Consider the following 24242-nt stretch of genomic DNA (forward strand, 5'->3'; position numbering starts at 1 on the left):
AAAAAGAAAAAAGGGTTGAATCTATCCCCTGACCTTGCAATTCAATCCATGATGTTGTAAGAAAAAACAGTTCAATACTTGTCAACAATTCAAATTCAAATTCAATCCCAATAACTTTAATGGTTTTAATTTATTTTATTTTCATTTAATTTTTCCAAAGTGAGCATCTACTAAGAGTCAATTTTGTATCAAGCCAACCAAAACTAAGAAAAAACCAAATTAAAAATTAATCTAATGTAAAAGAAAATAATCTAATCACTAAAATACTATATATGATTTAAACAATTAAACATCATTAAATAATATAGCACACCTTGCTTGCACATAATATATAGTAGCAACATACAAGGAAGGTACACATTCATTACATCTATAAGATGAAGTGTTCATACACAGCATCATCCACATTCACGACCTTGAAGGTCATCATATAAGTTTTTACAAAAGTACCTATTAGTAATTCATGACTATTACATAGTTATATAAAATGCATACATCTAAACGTGTTATTATATGATTTATCCTAAAATACATAGCGTGTAGTTTTTTCTAAACACCATAACTATGAGATGTACCTTTTACATATCAAATTCAATGTAAGCATAAAAATAATATGTTATAATATAATTGAACATTGGACATATATATTTGTAACTATGTTAGCAATTTAAATAGATAGATTCTCATCATATTTTCCTATTAGGTTTGCCTTTAACATTTCATTTCACATCATCGTGCGACCTAACATCATATTATTTCTTGGTTTATAATCTACACCAATTAATAACATGCACCACTATTTGGAAACCTTAGTACATTGGGTATCCTTCCATAAATGGTTATACCTTTTGAATTATGACCGACTAGTCTAAGGTTCTTATACCTTAATCACAAATGTAAATGATACGCTAGTATTCTTACTTGGTGTATTCCTAACTATTCTCAAGAACATATATTGTTATTATTGCCAACTAATACTAGTCTTATTCCATTAATTCTGTCATCCAACATGGATACTGACAACCAAAGCTAACTTCACAATTTCCTTTCAGTTATCAATGAAGATATTATTAACCGAAACTAATTACATCATTCAATCTCAATTATCCTATATGAATGTCATTAGCCAAAGATAATCACATCATTTAATCTCGGTTATCCGATATGGATACCATTAGCTGAAGCTAATCACATCATTCAATCTCAGTTATATAATATGGATACCATTAGCCGAAGCTAATTACACCATTCAATCCCGATTATGCGATATGAATACTATTAGTCAAAACTAATCACATCATTTAATCCTAGTCATTCAATATGAATATCATTAGTGGAAGCTAATCACATCATTTAATCATGGTTATCCGATATAAATGCTATTAGCAGAAGATAATCACATCATTTAATCTCAGTTATCTAATATAGATACCATTAGCCGAAGCTAATCACATTATTCAATCTCAGTTATCCCATATGAATACCATTATCTGAAGCTAATCACATCATTTAATCATTTTGTTCCATGAGTAATTTTAATCAATTGAAAAGAGTAGCAACATTACGTATAATTACTTCCAGGATTTAATAGTACTCAACTAAATATGAAAATCACCTACCTACTCCTCTCGTGGTATGCCCTCACTCGATCAAAGATCTGATCCCAATCGTGCCTTCTGATACACAAAACAACCATTACTCAGTGTGTGTGTGTGTGTGTGTGTGTGTGTGTGTGTATCCAGGTAGTGTCGAAGACCATTTTCCACACATATACCATAACAAACATACATTCATTCAAACATCTCCTATGTTCGTATAATAGTGTAGTGATAATATTGTAGCAAGACATTTGTACCTAAATTTAATGAAGGTCACCTACAAAAATGTTATCATTATGACACTGAAAATCATCAACGAAAAACTAAGTCATTTTGACACTGAAAATTATCAACGCAAACTACGTCACTTTGACGTTTCTTTTCTCTAAGCTCATTCATACGATCAATACCAAGTTTCTTCCTCTTAAGATCATACTTCAACTTAGTTTTGGACATAAACCATAACCAAATTCACTCCCAAATTTTATAAAACAAGGCAACATGTAATGTTTCTATTCTATGACAATCACACAAGATTTTCAGTGAGGTTACTCTTACCAAATGGTTTTTATAGAAGATTTGGGGAAGGTTTTGGTGGTTTTCCTCCTCTCCCTCTTAGTTTTTATCTCCTTTTTTTATTGTTCCAACCGGCCTTTTATCCTTCTCCTCTCCTCATTTTTCCAGTTTTCTTTCCACTCTTCAACTCTTTTCTCACTCAAGTGTTTAAAGGGGTGACATGCAAGGTGTTTTAGATGAGTGTCTTTGCAAGAGGAGGGTTGTTGCAGCTTGGGTTGTTGCTGGTTTTGGCATAGAGAAGAAGTCATCTCCTTTTCTTCTCTATGTATTTATACATCTTCTTAAATGTAATGGGTTGTGTTTGGATGTTGGGTATTCTTATCCTTGCTCTCTTTTTTTGTTATCTTTGGACCGGTTCTATCTTGTTTTTCACTTAGTATAGGCCAGTCCATTTCTTTTTTTTTCTTTTTTTTTTAAAATGGAATTTTACACTTAAGCAAAATTTCCAACACTATCCCCTTAATCATGCTCTACTTAATTTCTTCGGTTAATTTTTCCCAATATAGATGTAATAGTGTGTAGTATGGTCTCAATTTTAACAAATTACATCGCAGCCACATACACATATATTATAATAAAATGTAACATGTACGGCACTGGAATACTATTTTGGACAAATACATAGGCCATGTAAGTGTGTACACACAACAAATAAGCTTGTATAAACTAGTTCCCTTTAAAAAAAGAGAGACTTTACACCAATATGGATGATCACCAAATTATTATAAGCTTACAGATAAGATAAATATATGTTTTATGTAGTATGAATACTGACAATAATAGTTGAATCTCTTACCTAGTCACTACCACAACCCCCGAAGCTACCATAATCTCTATAAAAAACTCCATCACAGAAACCGACATTTATCTCGACCTCGTGCCCTTTTCACTATCATCATTTCCTTTACTATAATTTCTAGTACAAGCACAAGAACAGACACAAAATATTGTATAAACCACTATGCAAAAAATGATTACAGCTACCCAAGGCTTTATCCTCACTAGCTAGTAATTAGGCTTTACAGGTTCATGCACTAATTCAGACTGTTGGAATGTATATAAGCACCTAATATCTACAGAATCATAAATTTCCTAGAAATTTAATACAACAGCGAAAAGGGCTCCCTCCCAGCTTTCGAAAATCCTAGTGGTTTTCATATAGGCTAGCCGGAAAGATGAACACCCAAATGCCTGAATAGAGATTCTATAGATCTTAGGCTTTATCTTAGTGCATTTTCTGTGCTTTGTTTCTTTATGTTGTTTCCTTTTAGTTTGTCAAAAAAGGTGAGGTTTTATAAGTGGATAGTATAATATAGGTGGTTATGATCATTATTTTACAATTAAAAACAATTCCTAGATCGATCCACTACAAATATTCTCAAAGAGTAGAGAATGATCAACGAGAGCCAACGAAGTCTACTTTATAATGAGTGAGCTTTCATGGAAATACCTGACATATATAGTTTATCAGTGTTGGTTAATAACCGAGTCTCACATAATGGTTTATTGATAAGTTAAGTGCCAACTTTCTTTATTCACAAGGTTTTGACTGATTCCCTACAAAATCACACATGTGGCGCCAAGTTCATTTAAAAAGTTAAGCATCTTCAAGGATCTCAAATAGGCATTATAGACTTTTGATTTGTCCAGGTGGATGCTCTATCTCTACGTACATGTTAGAGGGAGAGTGAAAAAGGGGGAGGTGGTTTTATGATCGAATGTTCTCAAGAAACTCTTCCTTTCTATTTCTATCGGATGAAGCCATTATAGAGGAAAATTTTAAATTCAGTTTGACGTAATAAATAAACAATAATTAGTGTAGTTTCTGCTTAGAGAGTGGCCTTTCTGCACTCTCATAAACTCAAAGTAGAAAACACCTCATATACACAGCTTACTTTTCATGGATAATATCCTTCGTTTTCTACTATCATCAGAAATGTAATTAACATATATACATAGAAACAGGGGCGGAGCTAGGATTATTTGTTAGGGGGGGCAAAAAATATACTATATTTTTTTAATTTATTATATATAAAAAGTAAAAATAAAATAAAAATTGCTTGATTTAGTTTTATTTAAAGAACGTATTACAAAATATATAATAATCTTTGTACCTATTAAATACAAACATACAAAGTATATAAGAAGCATTAACTAAAACGAAACATTATTTATGTTTAATAAACTTTGAAATAAAATAATAAATAATAATTCTTACATATTTATTTTAATTGTGCTTGTCGTTCTTTCATCGAATAGAAATCATCGATTATCATATCAATTGGGAATCTTTCAGCAATTTCTTTTTCTATATAGACAATCAAATAATTTGAAAGAAAATCATCCTCCATCCAATTGCGAAGTCTTGTTTTAACAATCTTCATAGCTGAGAAAGCTCGTTCAGTAGTTGTTGTCGAAACAGGAAGAGTTAAGATAAACCGAATCAACCTGTCAATGAGTGGATAAATTGTTGATTTTTCTGTTTCAACCAATCCTTGACATAAATCTGCAATCGATGACATATTCTTTAACTTTGGATGATTGGGTACATCAAGCTCATAATGTTGCAACTGAAATCTTAAATGAATTTTTTTTTGGTCAGAAAAATCTTCAGGATAGAACTTGTCAACAAGTAAGCATATATCTTCAATATTGAATAATTTATAGCTATTTCTAGGATCTAAAGCTGTGCTCAATTTAAGAAGCTCGATCGCCTGCTCATTGAATCTGTTATTTAGCTCTTGTAATTGTTGATCAATGATAGCTGTAAATATATCAACTCGGTAGTGATGCTCAACTGTTACTGATTTTGTTTTACGACGAGATAGTCCCACACTAGAAAAATAAGCATCTATATCAGGAACTTCAATGTCTTGATGCTTACAAAATGATGTCACTTCTTCTAAAAGAGTTTCCCAACCATCGTCTCTTAACTTCTGAATTAAAGTCTTTGTGCTAGTCACTAAATGCATAGCATTTAAAATATCTTGAGATTTTTGTTGCAATGTTTGACAAAGCACATCAGTAATTCCTATAACATTCTTCATTATATGTAAGAAGAATGCAAAATCAAATGACATTAGCAACTTAAATGAAAAGGCCGCATCACCACGTTGAGAATAAGTAGATCCATCTAAAGCAATATTTTCAAGAACCAAGCAAGTTGCCCCATACATTTTTATCAAACTGCAAATTGATTTGAAATGTAAACTCCATCTACTATCTCCAGGTCGTTGCAAACTACCTACTTGATTAACTCCTTTACCCGTTTCAATCTCACCAATATCAACTAGATGCTCAATTGTAGCTGCTTGAAAAGCTCGTAACTCATCATTACGCTTGCAAGAAGCACTAACAATGTTAATAACAAAGATCAAATTCTGAAAGAAAGTGTGAACATCAGATATTTCTCTAGCTGCAGCAATAAGAGCCAATTGTAACTGATGAGCTAAGCAATATACATAATATGCATAAGGGCAATCATTAATGAATAAAGCTTGCAAACCATTCCACTCTCCACGCATATTACTGGCACCATCATATCCTTGACCCTAATATTTTGAACATCAAGATTATGATGAGATAAAACAAAGGAAATCTCTTCCTTAAGAGTTGCAGCAATTGTATCTTTGACATGAACTATATCCAAAAAACGTTCTCGTATAAATCCACTTCTATCAACAAACCTAATAACAAAGGCCATTTGCTCTCTTCTAGATTCATCTCGAGCTTCATCAACAATTAAACAAAATCTTGCATCACCAATCTCATGACGAATTAAAGACTGAACATTTGTAGCAAAGACATGCAAAATTTCTTTTTAAATTTGATGTGAGGTGTATTTAGCATTTTGTGGAGCATTACCCAAAACAAGAGCACCTACTTGTTCATTGTATGATGCTAAAAGTTCCATCATTTCAAGAAAATTAACTCGGTTTTTTTATTCTGGATGTTCATCATGCCCTCTAAAAGCACATGTTTGAAATGTGAGCCAACGAACAATATCTATTGAAGCTTTAATACGCAATCGATTATTCTGAACTTCTTGAGTAGTTTGCCTCTTAACTACCTTCTCAATATGACATGACTGGTTTTTCAAATTTTCCAAGCACCTGGTAGCAAATCTATGAGCTGAATTTGGACCTTTTCCCATATGAGTCAAAAAAGCACATCGTTCCCCATCATTAACTTTCTTCCAACAATTAAATCCTTTAACAGTAAATGTGTCTGATCCTGGCTTTCCAGATGGTTTACTTGGAAATAAATAGCAAGGGAAACAAAATGCAGTATTTTTCTCTGAATATTCAAGCCATAACTTTTGAACCAATGAGATTGAAATCGACGAGGATGTTTATTACTAGTTAGCGGATATTCAGACATCAAAGGTTGATATGGCCCCAAATTAATGTATGTCCTTCGAATTTCATCTTGTTGATTAACCGGGTATTCCCAAATTTGAGGACGATTGCTTGGATTTCTAATTAAGTGAGCAATATCGATTCTAGTAAGAGGTTACTCACTAATCAACGCAGATTCTTTGTAAACTGAAGCACATAGAGGCTGCTCAACCATAACTTCAACATTACTTGGAGTTGGTTCACTAAGCTGTGAGTTATCAATATTTTTCTTTTTTTTTTTTCAAAAAAAAAATCAATTCTTCTTATTTTTTTCATGGTTCAACCTAAAATCAAAACATAAACAGTGAGAAAAAATTGATAATTTTGGTGGCTCTGCTAAAAACAAAACATAAAAAAAATCCATGTATAATCAAAACAAACCAATAAAATATATCTAATTAATTAGAAAAAAAAAATCATTATAACAAGAATTCAAAAAAACTATTATTAGAACTAGCAAATTTGAAAGAAAAAAAGCAAAAATTATAAAAATAAATCTTATTAAATTCTTAATAAACATCTCAAAACAAAATAAAAATATATTTTAAATTTGAGTTATCGATATCCAATTACGTACCTTATTTTGTTTACTAAGAGATAAATCAAATAGTACTCTGCTTCAATTTTTCCGCATAAAAATTCTATTTAGAATTTTTATTCTTGTTTTTGTTTTGACCGGTTACGTTGTGTTGGAATTGCAACAATTTATATTAGGGTTGTACTTTGTAGCATATAAGGAGAGAAAAGACAAGAAACACATTCACCTTTTATATTTATTTTTCATTCCCTGGAGACACTTATTACTTTCCATGTAGGCTTGCTTTTTTTTATCATAATTCATTAACTAATTACACAAAATTGGTGGGCTGTGGGACATTCTTTTTAGCCTTTTGTTCTCATCACTTGACAGATATACACGTGCTTAGTTCCTATTGATTCACCTTTACAGATATCTTTAACAAACGAGAAGAGATTGGAGTATTTCTGTTTTACCTCTACAAAAAAAAAAAAAAAAAAAAGTCTTGCAGAGGTTCAGGCCCCTGCTTGCCTCCCCTTCACTCCGCCCCTACATAGAAATGCACTCTCATAAACTCTAAGGGGCATATTCGAAAAATCCTTAGAAATTTGATTACTTTCTTTAAAGTTACACACTTTCATCCAAGCAAAGAAATTTCTTATCCTTAGTCCTTACTTTCTAAATGATATATTCCTTTTTTTTTTTTCCTGGTATGGGTTAATGACCTCTATGGTCCCTATATTATCTATTTTGTTTTAATAAGGTCCAATGGTACGAGATTTGGATTAATAAATTCCAAAGATAAAAGACCTGATTATGATAAATTCTATAACATAAGTGCCTCAAAGCTTTTTAGGGGAGCATGAGAATGAGTTTCAACATGCTTTTCATTAAAAAAAAAAATTTTTTTATACTTTAAATTAATTTTTTTTTCTTAGTGTTTTTAGATCATTTTGATGTGTTGATGTAAAAAATGAGTTTAACAAATAAAATAAAATAAATATTATTTTCATGTTTTTCTAAACAAAAAACACTTTGAAAAAAAATCATTACTATACTCTCAAAATACCCTCTTTAAAGGAAAAAAAGGGTAAAAACAAAAGTCCGCTTCTCTTCCCATCCTTCCCTTTCCCTCCAATTCCAGTCTCAGTCCACTCACGAACACATAAATAAACCCTAATTTGAATAACACTCCAATTCCTGAAAGAAAAGGAGAACTAAATTCTAATGCGTCAAACCACATTTTTTAAGATCACGTCTCTCATCCACCACTCCTAGGCCAATAATTTCTTTCTTTCTCTCTGCTCTCTTTTATTCTTGCTAAATTTTTGTTTTAATTAACATAAGAAAAACATGGAAATAAATTAATAAAAAGTGACGATGTCAATAAAAATGTGGCAAGTGATGATGATTATAATGCTAATTATAAAGAGAAAGGTTAATCTCATGTAGATTAGACAAAGGTAGAGGCATGTGTAGCATGTGATGGGTTGGGAAATTATCGGCTTGCTATGTGACTGATAGAGTTCAGTTTCTAATCATGAAAAGTTATGCAACAATAAATTCAATTACATGAAAACATAAATAATTGCAACAATAAAAATTTAAATAATTTCAATTGAAATAAAATCTCTAATTATAACATTTTTTTTTATATAAAATTCAACACAAATTCTAATTGCTATAATTTCAATGATGTCATGAATAATATCAATTATTTAAAAAATTATCTAATTGCATCAATTAAAATAAAAATTATCTCAACTACAATGACTACTCAAAATTCAACATAAACTCTAATTTCTCAAATTAAATCCTTATTGATTCAATAAATAACATCAGTTGTACAAAAATATAATTTGTTTGATCCAAATCTAAAATGATCTCAACATCAATAAAATACATAATTATCAAACACCACACAATCATAAATCAAAATTCAAAATTTCACAATTCAATAATGAAACACATAAAAGTACTGAACCTTGCTTGAATGGTGACATCATATCCATGCGCCTTCTCAAGCACCTTGATGACACCAATATGCCTAGGTATGAAAAGCCATTCTAGCAATGATCATCCTTTTTCTTAAAAATATATGCATCCACCTATTAGGGTCGAAATTACATATACAACTTTATCACCTAATTAGAGATAAATTGCATATAGCATTTAGGGTATGTTTGATAACATGGTTCAAATCATGTTTCTTTTAAATTTAAATTTTTTATTTAAAATTTTTTTTTATGTTTTTAAATTGATTTGATATACTGATATTAAAAATAATTTTTTTAAAATAAAAAAATATTATTTTAATATATTTCTAGACAAAAATTATTTTAAACCATAACCGTTATTATATTTTCAAACACCCCCTAACACTAAATAACCTTAATTCTATTAAAAGCAACTCACCGATAGTAATTAATCTTATAATTTGTGAAGGTCCCAAAAGTATTTTTCAATTTAATGTAGCGATAAAGAATAGTAGCTGCAAGAATACCTATTATTTGTGAAGGTGTATTTTTTATTTAATATGTTTGGATATATATTAAATTAAATTTAGTAATAGGCTATTTGTAAACAATTATCTACTATAATTAAATTAAATTATATTATTTAATTTGAATTTAATTAATAAATAAATTGAATTTATATGTTTGAAAAATATAAAATTTAATTTTTTTAATATTACTTTCAACACCTTCAACTTATTATTTCTTTAAATGTCTTTAAAAAAAGAGATGAGTATTTTGATAAAACTAGTTTTAACATTAATTTATCATCTTTTAGTGTAATAAATGAGAGGGATTGATCTATGACTTACTTTTACACTATTTTTAACGATTGAATTTTATTTAAAATTTAATATTCAACATTCAAAATAATTTTAAACATGGGGATTTTATTAAAACATTCAATTTAGAGGGTTATATACCGTCTGTTAATACAAATTCGAGGCCATTACCTTGGGTCAAAAAATCAAACAGAACTAGCCACCAAGGCATACAATTCTAACCGTCTGTTAATACATAATTCTTGCAAATAATTTTTTTACCCGTAACTTTTACTATGTTTTCGAATAGAAACATGAAAGAGTATCGAACAAATCTCACCAAAGTATTATTTTCTCTGGTCCATTGAGAGAAATATCTAGAATACAAAAAAGAAGAAAGAAGAAAGAAAGAAAGAAAGAAGAACGCCTCTAATTGTAAACATAAAGGCTTTTCTAATTTTTTTTATATAAATTTGGATGTCCGAGCTAGCTTGTATATACCTCGACTAAACTCACAGACCTTGAAGTTAACAATCATGTAAACCTCCAGTATCTTTGAGGTTTGTGTAACTCAAACTGGTGATTTTTAGAAAACAAACTTAAAACCTGACCAGCTAAACTGTTTTTAATAATTGATTTTTTTTATTATTATTTTGACCTAAAGGGTTTCATCCCAAACTCCAAATCTATAAATTTTATCCAAGGCCAATAGGACCTTTCAGTCTATTCAATAATTAATCAATTGAGGATAACACAATTGGAATATATAAATTGTTCCATATGTTTGAATACATGCATTTACAACTATATAATACCAATTTATATTTATAGCGTGAAATGGATGAAATTCCTATTGTAAACTTGCTTTATTTATATTGGGAATCGAATATCGTATATAGTATAGCTAAGCTTAGCTTATATGTTTTTATAATCTTTTCATAATTAAAACTCTTAAAAATACTTTTCTATATTAGTCTCTTATAAATCTCTACACATAATTTAAGATCTCTCTATTTTATATTCCTTTTAAATTTTATTCTACTTGCTTTATCATACTTTATTAACTTGAATGATAAGAAATGTGATTTAAAGGTTTGGAGAATTTTTGTTGCATCCAAAAATTCTAACAAATTATTATATATTAGAGAGAAGCGTATCATATGCAAAATTATACTTATGCAGAAGTGGTGTTTTCTCTCTAAAAATAGTGCTAATACATGCCACAATCCCATGCTTCTTCTAAACCCTTACCATTTTCAATTACTTTGTCTAATAATATTTAATATATTTTTTGTAATAGTAAAATTGCTTTTGAAAAAATTAAGGCTAGGTTAGTTTCTAAGGAATTTAAACAAGGAATAGATTTTTTTGACACGAATGCACCAATTTCTAAAATCACTACAATTATATTATTAATTGCTTTAGCTTTCATTTATAAATTATAAATCCATCAAATGGATGTTAAAAAAACTTTTTGAAATGGTGATTTAGAAGAAAAAATTTATATGGATCAACTAGAAAGTTTTGTTGTTCCTGGTTAAGAAAAGAAAGTTTGTAAACTTATAAAATCTCTTTATGGTTTAAAACTAGCTTCAAAATAATGACATGAAAAAATAATCAAGTTATTTCATTTGATGGTTTTCAAACTAATGTTGCTGATAAATGTGTTTATGTTAAACAAATTAAAAATGATTGTGATTTTATAATTATAGGTTGATGATATTATTATTTTTTTGTAGTGATATTCAAGTTATAAATATTACTAAATCTTTCTTGTCTGAAAATCTTAATATGAAGGATTAATATTATTTTAGGCAATAAATTATTAAAAAAATAGCAATGGTTTTTAACTCAATCACTTTACTTTGAAAGTTATTTAAAAGGTTTAATTATTTTGATGTGTCTCATGTATGTGGTCTTTTCAATCCTTCTACTAAATTAAAAAAAAAATGGTGAAAGTGTATGTCAATATAAATATTCATAAATTATTAGATCTTCATAATATCTAGCCAATCATACTAGATTTGATATAACATTTGTAGTTGGTAGATCAAGTAGATATATACATAATCCTAATGCATCACACTGGGGTGCTTTAAAAAGAATTTTTAAATATTTAAAAGAAACAATTGATTATGCACTTCATTATATTGGTTTTCTTATTGTAATAAAGGGATTTAGTAATGCTAATTGAATTTTTTATTCAAAAGAAACAAAATCTACTAGTAGGTGTATTTACATTATTAACTAGTGCATTTTGTTGGAAATATATTTAAAAAACTATAATTACTCATTCCATTATGAAAGCAGAAATGGTTGCATTAGATGCTACTAGTTTAGAAACCATGTAGCTTAAAAAACATTTAATTGACATACCATTTATTTCTAAATCAATATCACCTATACCAATGCATAATGATAGCTAAGCTACTATAACTAAGGTTAAAAGTAAATTTTTTAATGAAAAAATAAATCATAATATCTCATGGTGTTATTTCTTTTGATTTTGTTAGATCTAAAAACAACATTGAAAATCCACTCACTAAATGTTTAACATGCTAATGATTTATTTAATTGTCGAGAGAAATAAGACCGAAATTGTTAAATTAATCACCAATAGTGGAAATTTGTCATTAAATTTATTACAATCCCATGAATGAAATTCAACAGACAAAAACAAAATTGTTGGGTGATCGGAGAGGGGGGCACACGCGCGCGCGCGCGCACACATATATATATATTGCGGGGTGGTCTCATGTTCTATTTCTATGATAATATGCTTTCTATTATGATGATTATGAAGAGTTAATCTTTGAATGAATCCAAATACAAAAAATCTTGTGGGATGTTAGTCACAAAACATCTTTGGAGGATTCATGTAAGTGGGTGTGGCGGTGGGGTAACCAGTGTAAGAGCTTGGACTACTATTAAAGACAATAATGAGACAAGCTACATGCATATGAGAAAATAAAAATGCAACATTGATAGAACCTCAAAACCACCCATATGTTGTGTGTGTAACAAGTTTAAACTTGGTCTAAAGAACCTAGTTCAAAACATCTTGTTATTATAGTTCTTCAAGTCAATAATTATTGACATTAATTATAGGTTTAAACCTTGAAAGTACTTGTTATACAACATTAATTGCTCATTTGTATTTTATTTTATTTATTATATGTATGAATAATTTTAAATCATGAGGAGGAATGTTAGAATATTGATTTAAAATTATAATTAATGATAGTTATTTTTTTAATTAGTAGATTTTATTGACTTAGCCATTTAAATTTTAATGGTGGTGTATAAAATTTAAATGGTTGACATTAATATAAATAGGGATGACATTTATGGTTAATTTAATTTATTATTTATAATTTTTTAAAATATATTTGGTAACTATATATATATATATATATATATATATATATATATATATATATATCTTAAAAAATACCTTCCTATTTTAGTCTCTTATAAATCTCTACACATAATTTAAGATCCTTTTTTTTACATTCCTTTCAAATTTTACTATATTTACTTATAAGTTATTAACTTAAATGAGCAAAAGAATGATTGAAAGGTGTGAAGAATTTTTGTTACATCAAAATATTCTAAGAGATTGTTGTATCTGAGAAGAGAAACATGTCGTATAAAAAATCATTCTAGAGGGTGTTTTCTCTCTAAAGATAGCGCTACTACGTTCCACAATCCCAGACTTTTTCTAAACCCTTACCCATTCCATATTTACTCTTAGTTATTATTTTTATTATTGATCTTAGTTGCTAATTTAAATATTAAAAAAGAAAAAAAAAATCTTGGTTGCATATATTTTCCTAATTCTTTTGAATATCCTTGATTTTTCCTAACGTTTTTTTCTTGAATCACCAAGAAAAACGATTAACAAATACATTTAGATGTAAATAAAAAAGAAAATCACAAAAGAATTTATAAAACAAATCGAAATACACTAATTCACTTTTATTTAGACTCCAATGATTACCTAGCATCCATGAGCGGAAACAATATAATGAGTAAACAGCCTTTGTACAGTAAGATAGGAGGCCGAGACAACACCAACAGCTAAGCTCTTTAGAGCTCAGGATTATGGATTTAGAATCCCCATAAAAGTAAAATCATGGATTTATACTCCCCCGTGGAAGTAAAATTGGTGTATGATCGATTTAGAGACAGAAAATTCTAGTTTTACCAGGCCATCAACTATTTAGACTCCCCATAAAAGTAAAATTATGGATTCGTACTGAATAATTTTGTTCTTTTTAACAAGCAACCCAGCTGTTGATCACCACAACTGCAACCTTGGTGGTCTACCTCTTGCAGTTCAGTTGATTAAAGGAACTAATAGCACCTCTTTTTATCATTCCTAACTAACAGCTCGCGTGTTGTTTAATCAAGAGAGAAACATTATATAATCTATGAAAATGCTTAATTCGAGTAAATTGTTGGAAAAGGGCATTGTGCTACATATCCAAATTACCAACAGATGAAACTTTGAATTGTTGGGTGAAGTAGAAACATTTATGGAGGAAAAACTTTTATTAAGGGCCTCGGCAGCATGAGTTTTTTTGGGTTCTCTCTTTCGCTTTTAATTACATTCTACAGTCAAGAAAATATACATCATGCATTGAAAGGATCTAAGGCAAAGTGGAAATAGACTTGTAACATCTGGAGAAGGAGAAGGTGAAGGAGAAACCCTCACTTGGCTTGGAAAGCTGAAACAATAAAGATACCTAGATTACAGTTCCGCTGGGAATCAACGCATCCTTGATTACTGTGACAATCCCACTCTTTATGAAGTATCCATCAGTTTCCCTGGCTGCTTCTTGCACATCGTCACCATTAATGATCTGAAATTTTGCTATCTCATGTTAATTATCCATCTCAGGAATATATAATAAGCATGTGTGCAACAACAGCTCCACATCAATGACCAGCATAACATCATAAGCAACATATAATGCCAACCTAAATGATGTAAGATGATAATCTCATGTTAATTGAAAAGAAACTATTATGCTGGATGTTTTCAGTCTTCTAGTTTCTAATCAATAGTCGTATTTATCTTCTAAAAACCTTTTTAGTGAAAACTCTCCTGTAAATTTTAGGGACACCTAACTAGTAATCCCTTAAACTAGGATTAAATTAAAGATTTAAAAAAAAAAAAAAAACATTATAACCTACATTCTAATTAGAGGAAAATGAGTTTTGGTGATAGAAAAATGATTCTAGTAGACAGAAATTTCTAGCTAAGGTAATAAATAGGATCATGACCTTCACATTGTCCCCAATTCGAGCGTTCTTGTCAATAATTGCTCTCTTGATATGAGAATTCTTGCCGATACCAATTGGAACACTTCCCTTAGCAGCCAAAAACCTCCTGTCAGCATCAGTCTGAAGCAACACAATTTAGAAAAAAACACTCATTACAAATAAAATTGTAGTTAAAAACATGATCACTCCAGACATTTCAATGCCTACAAGCAAAGAAGAAACACTATACAGTAGACTGCTAATTCTCAGGGGCTATTACCTCATAATAATCTGCTCCCATTAATAATGTGTCTTCTATGATCGCACCTTCTGATATGCAAGACCGAAGGCCAATCACAGAGTGGTGAATTTTACAGTTCTGAAAAGGACAAAAAAAGTTAGTTAAGTGAACTCATTGGATATCCACAATAATTGCAACAAGATGTAAATGCAAATTCGGCATGACGATGAATAAGGCAGAGAAATTATTATTCGTTACTCCTCCCTCTAATCACATTTATATAGGGTCTGTGAGTAATTTTCATAGGTGAACCACATTAGTTTGAGAGGGAGACCAATGGTCAATTGAATACTTTTTTATGAGACCAATGGTTTAGAACCTCAGACTATAATACAATGAATGAACATGGCCAAGGCCAATCAACTACCAGGCCTTCCCAACCAAGAACATACCTTTATAACACAACCCTCACCAATAACACTATCTGTGACATCAGCATCAAGCATCTTGGATGGAGGCAAATAGCGAGGTTGAGTGTAGATTGGAGATGAACGGTCATAGAAGCTGCAAAAGGAAGTCCAAAAACATAGGCATATGAAATTACAAGCAAGCTTATCACATAGAAACAATTGTTGGACTGGAATAAGAATTACCTGAAATCTGGCACTGGCTTTTTAGTTATCCCAAGATTTGCATTATAAAATGCCTCAATTGTACCAATATCTTCCCAGTAGCCATCATATAAATAAGCTTGTACCTGTTAAGATACAAAGATTAGTGAAAATTGTAACTTTAAGAGATCGTGAAAGTAAGAAAGAGACAATTTTGATGCTGGAACATCCAGCAAATTATAATGCATCCATTCGTAATGGAAAGACACAGTCTGATGCATCTAACCAATGTGCTTAAAGATTTTAAGTCCATTAAAAAACAAAAACAAAAAAAGAAAGAAAAACCCATGTTTCTCATGCGGGGAGCACTATTATGGCTTCAACATAGCTGGAAAAGTGTGTGCTCCATTAAAATTCATTTATTGAAATACAGTTATATCTGAAAGTAATATACAAGAGGAACATGTAAAAAGATAATTGAAAAAAAGAAACTCACTCTCATCCCAATAGAAGTAGCACCAGGAATAACTTCACTTCCAAAATCATTGGCTCCAGGAAACTTTTCTCTCAGCAGATCCAGCATCACATTCTTGCTGACAACATATATTCCCATGCTAGCAATGTAAGGCATCTCTTTTGCTCTCTCATCATCAAGACCTAAAATAGTAGTGTCAACCTAGAAGAAAACATTACGTAACATTTAAAAATCATCTTCCTATGGGAAATTGAACCACGTATTCATAAGCAAATAAACTATCAGTTCAAATTTTGAGAAGGTCCACCTTCATAGCTTTCAATTGTTCTCCTTTGGGTTTCTCAGCAAATTCAATTATGCGCCCTTCTTCATCAATTTTCATCAAACCAAATGCAGTTGCACGTTTTTCGTCCATTGGCAGTGCAGCTACAGTGATATCTGCATCAGTTTCCCTGTGAGCTTGGATAAATCTCTCATAATCCATTCGGTACAAATGGTCGCCAGCAAGAACTAGGAATTCCAAAACATTGTGCTCCTCAAACAACCACAAATACTGTCTGACAGCATCTGCTGTGCCCTGTAGATCATTCCATCAAAATTCCATTACATAAAGAACTGGGCATCCAATCAGAAAAAAATAAATAGAGAGCAAATTGGCGAGGAAGCTATCGATCAAAAACAAAAACTTTTAAAAACCAATCAGTAAAAACGCCAATCTAGTTTAATGATTCTTAAGAAAAGATAAGTACGCAGCCCAAGGGCGTAGAGTGAAACTATTACCTGGAACCAATTGGGGTTCTCAGGACTCTGCTGAGCTGCAAGAACTTCAACAAAACCCTCATTCTTGTAGCCACCCATGTTGCTCGCATAAGCCCGTGAAAGGTGGCGGTTGAGAGAGGCAGAGTTGAATTGTGTGAGAACATATATCTTTGATATATTACTATTCAAACAATTGCTCACAGGAATATCAATCAGCCTGTAGTTAGCTCCTAAAGGAACAGCAGGCTTTGCCCTTTTCTTAGTAAGCGGGTAAAGCCGAGTCCCAGCTCCTCCTCCAAGAATAATTCCAAGAACACTCTGCCATAAACCATATCGCATTGTTCAATCAAATTACGAACCTCATCAAGCACAGATTCTAACACATTCTCAGCAAGTAAATCTCCCATAAATAACAATACAATCATTTTTTCTCTCATTCTCATCATAATTATTCATCGTTACGATCAAACCTAAATGAAGAAAGTTGGATCTAAAACATAAAATAATAACTCTGTATTTTAAATTAGTAGTAGTAGTAGTAGTAATACTACTAATAATAATAACAATAATAATAATAATATAATAAGAGGAGGAGGAGGAGGAGGTGGAGGAGGAAACTAACTCTGCTGGCGTCAGGGTCAAGACAAGTTTGAGAGTTCCTTGAATCCGAAACCGCTTTAGGGGAAACAATCATCGGAGTCCTCTCATTACGACCTGTATACCGGCGAACGGAAAACGCCGTGGAGAAAACCTTCGCACCGGAGAGGTTGGAGGACGAGCTGAACGACAGGCTCCTAAATGCAGTTCTCCGGCTCAAATTCGACGACGAAGAAGAAGACAACGAGGATGAAGACGGCGGCCTCATAACTCCGATCGCCGCCATACTCGCCATTTCTGTTAGAATCAGTACAGTATAGCTGGCTGGCTCTCTGCAGTCTGTTTTAGTCCAGTCTAGTAAGATGAGGACTCTTTTCGTTGCTTTTTTTTATATTTATTTCTGATTTTTGATGAGTCCTCGGGGACTGGCCCATTCTTTTTGCAGGAATTTACGGGTTTGTTCAGCGTCATTTGGCGAGGAATTAAGGGTATTTTGGGGAGATGAATTGTGACTGGGAAAAAGATCTGCATGCCTTGATGGACTCCCTCCGATTATTTATTATTAATTTTAGTGGCTGTCATTCAGGTTTGCATTATTTTGACACAGTCACATGGGCCTTGCTACTTTGTTTAATTTCACTGAGTCACAGGACGATTCAGCACCGTCCCCTTATTTTAATGCTTTCTTATTTAAGTATTTTTATTTGTATTTATATAAATAGGATCACTCAATCATGCAATCTTGATGAGTGGTTTAATTGATTAGCTTTTGATTTTCTGACCTCTCCTCGAGCAGAGAGTCGTCATCGCCACGGTGATTCTTTGACATATACGCTTCTTAATACATCAAAATCAGAGTTGTCACTTGGGATTCCGCAATACCGCCTTCATCATACTAGTAAATTCCCACTCTAAAAAATAAATATAAATAAAAATAAAAATAAAACATGTATATAAAACATGTTAAAAATTTTATACGGTTTAGTATTTTTTAAATCATTTTAAAAAATATTAAATTGATATTTCTTAAGTAATTTTAATATGATAGAGTAATGAATAAGATATGGATTTTATTAAACCCAACTTGAAACTCGACATAAATTTAATTTAATACCATATCTTTGGTATTAAAGCCTATTATGATCTGAGTAGTATTATTTATACAAAATTTTAGAAATTTAGTAAGAAAAAAGAACCTTAAAGGTATAGATGAATGCTACTGAATGGTATAAGTCTTGTTACTAAGTGGTGTAAGTCCTATTTATGAATGATGATATGCTGTAAAATCCATATAATTTGAAATTTATTTTCTAAATTATCTTTTAAATCATAGATTTTGTTTTTTTTATAAAACAACTTCTATTTTACCTTTTTCTACTTTTGATTCTACTGAAAATAAAAGGTTTATGAATAGTGAAGAGATTATAATTGAGGATTTTATTAAAAAAAAAATTGATGATTGAAAAATTTCAAAGGTTCAAAAGAACCAAATCTATCAAACTTCTTTTTTTTAATTTTTTAAAACTATTTTTACAATAAAAATTGAAGAAAGGGATATTCAACTTACAGAACCTTTTGAAACTATCCAACTCCTTTCTCAAGAATCCCAACAAAAACACACAGATAGAAATTTCAAATACATTCATATTAGCCTAGTACAAGTAGGAATATAACCCCTTATCAAAAAAGGACTAAACACTTTCATTCTAGTTGTCCTAAGATATTTTAGATTCTAAAATTTTCAAGATTTATTATTTACTTTCATTGAATCTGGTTTTTATAGTAGCCTTGCTTCTTTTGATTGTATCCAAACCTAACCATATTCCTCAAAAACAAAAACATCCTATAAAACATGATCTTACAAATAAAAACTCATAATTACAATATACTTGAAGGATTAATCTTCATAGCATTGATCTTTAAGATCTATTATAAAGCCATGTTTTCTGCCCTTGCCAGTAAACATAAATTCCAATCCAAAATAGGTGAAACTTTACTTCTCTAAATAGACATTTATAGATCAAACATAGTTGTATTTAAATCTATATAGTAGAAAAATATTACCTACTAAAAGATTGGATCCTTATAGGTGCCACTCAACCTAAGCATGTTTAACTACCACAACCAAATATCCAACTCATAACCTAGTATAGTGGTAGTAAAGTTAAATTATCCTTTCATAGATGATCAACTAATTCTAGATTCTCAAATAAATCTTCTATATTAAGTACAAAAAATCTTGGAAGAATTTCTAAGATTCCCTCAGTTATAAAGATGTCTTATTACACAAACCCATCTAGAAAATCGACCTCTAATATTTCTAGCACTAGTTTCTAAAAATTCAATTATATCACAAACATACTCACACCATTATATTCAAACATTAACCAACTTTCTCCACCAACCTTTCCAACATTCTCATCTGTAACTCAAAACATCCAAAATGAGCTGAATGTTCTTAAAGGAAATTTTGTTGTAAGTAAAAAAAATATTTATTAATGATTTTTATAGCAACCATAACTCTAAAAAGAGATCTTGGTTTTTCAAAACCTTCATAAAAGAAAGACATGAAATACAAAAAAGTTTTTATAATTTCATTACATTACATTACATAAAGTTTGAATCATTTTATGTAATTGAACATCATATTGCATATTCATTTACAAAACGTGCATATCCCATAACATCTAGAAGTAAAACTCATGTTTGGGACTTGCCAGTGATACTTTTATTGAGTCTGAACATCCACATTTAAAAAACCTTAAAATCCCTTATAATATTCGAACTATAGATGCTGCCCCTTACAAAAATTCAAGTGATGATATCATTATAAACACAAAACATATTATTATCCAGTATAACAACTTCACCAATATCAACCTTAATATCATAAAAAAATAATTGACTAGAATAAAGAAACAAATCTAAATGACTATTATTTCTCCGGTTGAAGATACAAAATCCATAAACCAAAAGCTAAAAAAGTCAATATTCAAGCTATACTAAATCAAAAGTACTAGCCAAACTCAATTCCAAAAAAAAAAAAAAAAAATTGATTTTCTTAGAGTTATTAAAGATTACTTTAACCACCTTGAAGATACAAAATCAAAATCCATAAACCAAAAGCTAAAAAACTCAGTATTCAAGCTATACTAAATCAAAAGTACTAGCCAAACTCAATTCTAAAAAAAAAAAAAAAATGATTTTCTTAGAGTTATTAAAGATTACTTTAACCACCTTGAAGCTTCATCTTCTACCTTTATTGCTTCTGACACCCTACAAGTTAGTAATAATTCTCAAATCTCCATAAGCCATATAAATATTATTTAAAATTACCAAACTCAGACCTATAGAAGCCTTTTAGGAAAACACTCATGAAATCAATAAACTTGTTTTAAGAGATCTTACTCCTAAGACAATCATTGCCCCCAATCTAGCTATACATAATGAACCAACCATTATAAATCAATACAAATTCAATGTCTTTCCTCTATGATTGGAACATAGATGGAATGTTTGAATACAATACCCCAAACACCTTACAACAAATGACTATGGTTATCAATACCTACAAAACTCAAATTGGAACCTTAAACAAAGCTATAGTTGAACTCCTTATAGTTGGATTTTCTTGCCATTTAAAAGGATAGTGGGAATATCGTCTTATTGAAACCCAACACCTTGAGATCCTTAACTCCATCCAAATGATTGAAGACTAGATACCCATCCTTGACTCTAATGGAAACACCATACAAGATACAGTCTTAACCCTTAACCATTTCTCTACATTTTATAGGAGATCCTTCCCATCTCAAAAACAAAAGTGTTAAACTCCTTTTCAAATTTAGATGTAAAAAAATCAATGACTTTTAATGGTGTAAAAACATTTTCCTTACTCATGTCATGCTTTGAGAAGATTCTAACCAAACTTTCTGGAAAGAAAAATTCCTTACTAAATTGCCAACATTTTCAAGAGAAAAAGTTAGAAACAAAATTAAAGATATTTTTATCTTCAAAACATTCTCTTATGATCAATTAACATATGATGAGCTTGTTAGTTTTACCTAAAAAGAAGGTTTTAAGATTTTTCAAGACCTTAAACTTCAAAGACACCTTAAGTGGGAGATGAGAAGAACTCGACAAGAACTACGTAGTTTTTGTCAACAGTTTAATTTGTCCCTATTGAAGCCAACCTATACTGGTTCATGGTCCAAAACTACCATCTCAAAGTCAAATAAGCCACCTTACAAAAGAATAGCTCATAAATATAGAAACCATTTCTATACCAAAATTGAGTCTTACTATAAAAAGACCATAAAAACACCCATAAAACCTTTCTAGTAAAAATCAAAACCCAAGCAAAAAATTGACCCTGAAAACATTACATGTTACAAATATGGTAAAAAAAAAAAAGCCATACCTTTAGATTCTATTGGATTAATATAAATTTACATGAACTACAAATAAAAGAGGAAGTCATTCACCATATCCAAAGCCTTTTGATTGAGGCATCTGATACTGATTACAACCCATTAGATCCTTTTGAAGAACTTTTCTAAATAGATGAGTTAGCAACATCCAGTTCTAACTTAAATGCATCAAACCACATCACTTTAAAACAAATAAATGTTTTAACCCAATACCAAAAGTTTATTCTTAAAGCTATCAAAAAACTTGATGACCTTCAGCTACAAAAAAACCTACCTAGACAAACTCTTAACTTCCTTTAACATTCTAGAAACACCACAGCATGTCTAAAGACCATAACTATTGCCAATAACTAGTAAGAACACTTATGACCTTACCGAAATTCTTAACAAAAAGAAAAAAAATCTAAACTTCTTGTTATTATCCCAGATCTACAATTTGAAATCAAAACCCTTAAGACTAAACTATAAAACCTCAAACAAGCTCGACAAAATGACTGATATTTTACAACATCTTTTCGCAAAATTAGAAATCCAATCTGATTTTGAACCAAAAACAAAAGACCAAACCTTAGAGAATCATGCATTGTCAAACATTAAGTATGTTCCTGAAGATTTTCTGCATGTTTTAACACAAATTACTTCAAAAAATATATCATAAAAATTACATTAATTTTTTCAAATTATTTTTAAATAGACATTATTGTCTTGTTTGATATAGGTGCAAATTTGAATTATATTAAAGAAGGAATAGTTCCAAAACAGTTTTTTACAAAGCACTTCTAAAAAACTTTATGTAGCAAATAATACTAAATTAGTTATTGAATATAAAACTAAAGCGTCAGTTTTTAATAATAAGCTTTATCTTAAAAAATTCTTTGTTTTTACTAATGATATTAACCATACTATTATTGTTAGCACTCATTTTATTAACATGATTACTTCTTATAAAATTAATCATGAAAATATTATTTCAAAAATCGATAGTTTGAAACTTGTTTTTCCTTTAATATAAAATCCAAAGACTAGGAATTTAAATTTAATGAAAGCATGTTCTATTCACACCTATTACATCAATGCATTTATCTAAGGAAAAAAAAATCATCTCATGCATCTTAGAAAAGATGCCTTTTTAAATTAAAAAACTAAGCACCAGTTACAAAATCCATTTTACAAAAAAGAATTTCAGAATTTCAAAGCAAGATAAAAAAAAAAAAATTGTTCTGATTTACCAAATGCTTTTAGAAAAAGAAAACAACATGTTGTTGATCTTCCTTATGATGATAGTTTTAATGAAAAACAAATTCCTACAAAAGCAAGACCTATTCAAATGAATGCTGAATTAGAATAACATTGTCGTCTTGAGATCAAAGATTTAGAGTCTAAAAGTCTCATGCAAAAGTTTAGATTACCTTGGCCGTGTATAGCTTTTTATGTTAACAAAAATTCTGAGATTGAATTAGGCATATAAAGGTTTGTCATAAATTATAAACCTTTAAACAAAGCTTTAAAATGGATTAGATATCCAATTCCAAACAAAAAAATATTTGTTACAAAAATTATATTCTACATTCATATTTTCAAAGTTTGATATAAAATCAAGAATTTGGCAAATTAAAATTCATCTAAAAAATCATTACAAAACTATATTTACAGTTCTATTTGGTTAATATAAGTTGAATGTCATGCCATTCAAAATAAAAAAAATGCTCCTTTTGAATTTCAAAGAATCATGAATGATATTTTCAATGCATATTCAAAATTCTGTATAGTAGACATTGATGATAATCTTATTTGCTCACATTCTGTAGAAAAACATTTCAAACATTTACAAATATTCTTTTATATTGCAAAGAAAAATGGTTTTGTTGTTTCAAAAACAAAAAATTCTCCTTTTCAAACTCGTGTTTGTTTTCTTTGTCATTATATCTCCCAATAAATCATTGCACCTATAGAGAGATCCCTTATTTTTGCTAGTAAATTCCTAACAAAATTCTATA

At 30.1% G+C, this 24242-nt stretch overlaps 2 protein-coding genes across 2 annotated transcripts; both read right to left on the reverse strand.

The window, feature by feature from the left end:
- Positions 1–4574: 4574 nt before the first annotated feature.
- Positions 4575–6087, reverse strand: LOC118048762 (uncharacterized). Its single transcript, XM_035058595.1, has 4 exons — positions 6058–6087; positions 5680–5958; positions 4724–5614; positions 4575–4622 (listed from the first exon to the last, which is right to left on the reverse strand). Exons 1-4 carry the CDS (start codon positions 6085–6087, stop codon positions 4575–4577), a joined length of 1248 nt encoding a protein of 415 aa, XP_034914486.1.
- Positions 6088–14399: 8312 nt separating this feature from the next.
- On the reverse strand, positions 14400–18188 carry LOC118053981 (glucose-1-phosphate adenylyltransferase small subunit 2, chloroplastic). The gene is made up of 9 exons (XM_035065444.2): positions 17841–18188; positions 17240–17536; positions 16767–17036; positions 16481–16660; positions 16027–16130; positions 15826–15937; positions 15413–15511; positions 15154–15273; positions 14400–14729 (listed from the first exon to the last, which is right to left on the reverse strand). The coding sequence occupies exons 1-9, from the start codon at positions 18108–18110 to the stop codon at positions 14613–14615; spliced, it is 1569 nt and encodes a 522-aa protein (XP_034921335.1). The 5' UTR covers positions 18111–18188; the 3' UTR covers positions 14400–14612.
- Positions 18189–24242: the final 6054 nt, after the last annotated feature.

The sequence above is a fragment of the Populus alba genome, chromosome 14 (genome assembly GCF_005239225.2).
Source record: "Populus alba chromosome 14, ASM523922v2, whole genome shotgun sequence".
In the NCBI taxonomy this organism is placed as follows: Eukaryota; Viridiplantae; Streptophyta; class Magnoliopsida; order Malpighiales; family Salicaceae; genus Populus; species Populus alba.

What these genes read in the sequence shown, in the direction of transcription:
- LOC118048762 (XM_035058595.1), bottom strand. Translation starts at nt 6,087, where the DNA reads ATGGAACTTTTAGCATCATACAATGAACAA. An exon ending in TAGCATCATACAATGAACAA is followed by an intron (nt 5,959 to 6,057) that starts GTAGGTGCTCTT and finishes ACAAATGTTCAG; the next exon opens with TCTTTAATTCGTCATGAGAT. An exon ending in TATGCGTGGAGAGTGGAATG is followed by an intron (nt 5,615 to 5,679) that starts GTTTGCAAGCTT and finishes TTAGCTCATCAG; the next exon opens with TTACAATTGGCTCTTATTGC.
- LOC118053981 (XM_035065444.2), bottom strand. Translation starts at nt 18,110, where the DNA reads ATGGCGAGTATGGCGGCGATCGGAGTTATGAGGCCGCCGTCTTCATCC. An exon ending in TGGGAGCAGATTATTATGAG is followed by an intron (nt 15,274 to 15,412) that starts GTAATAGCCCCT and finishes GTGTTGCTTCAG; the next exon opens with ACTGATGCTGACAGGAGGTT. An exon ending in GAATTGGGGACAATGTGAAG is followed by an intron (nt 14,730 to 15,153) that starts GTCATGATCCTA and finishes GCAAAATTTCAG; the next exon opens with ATCATTAATGGTGACGATGT.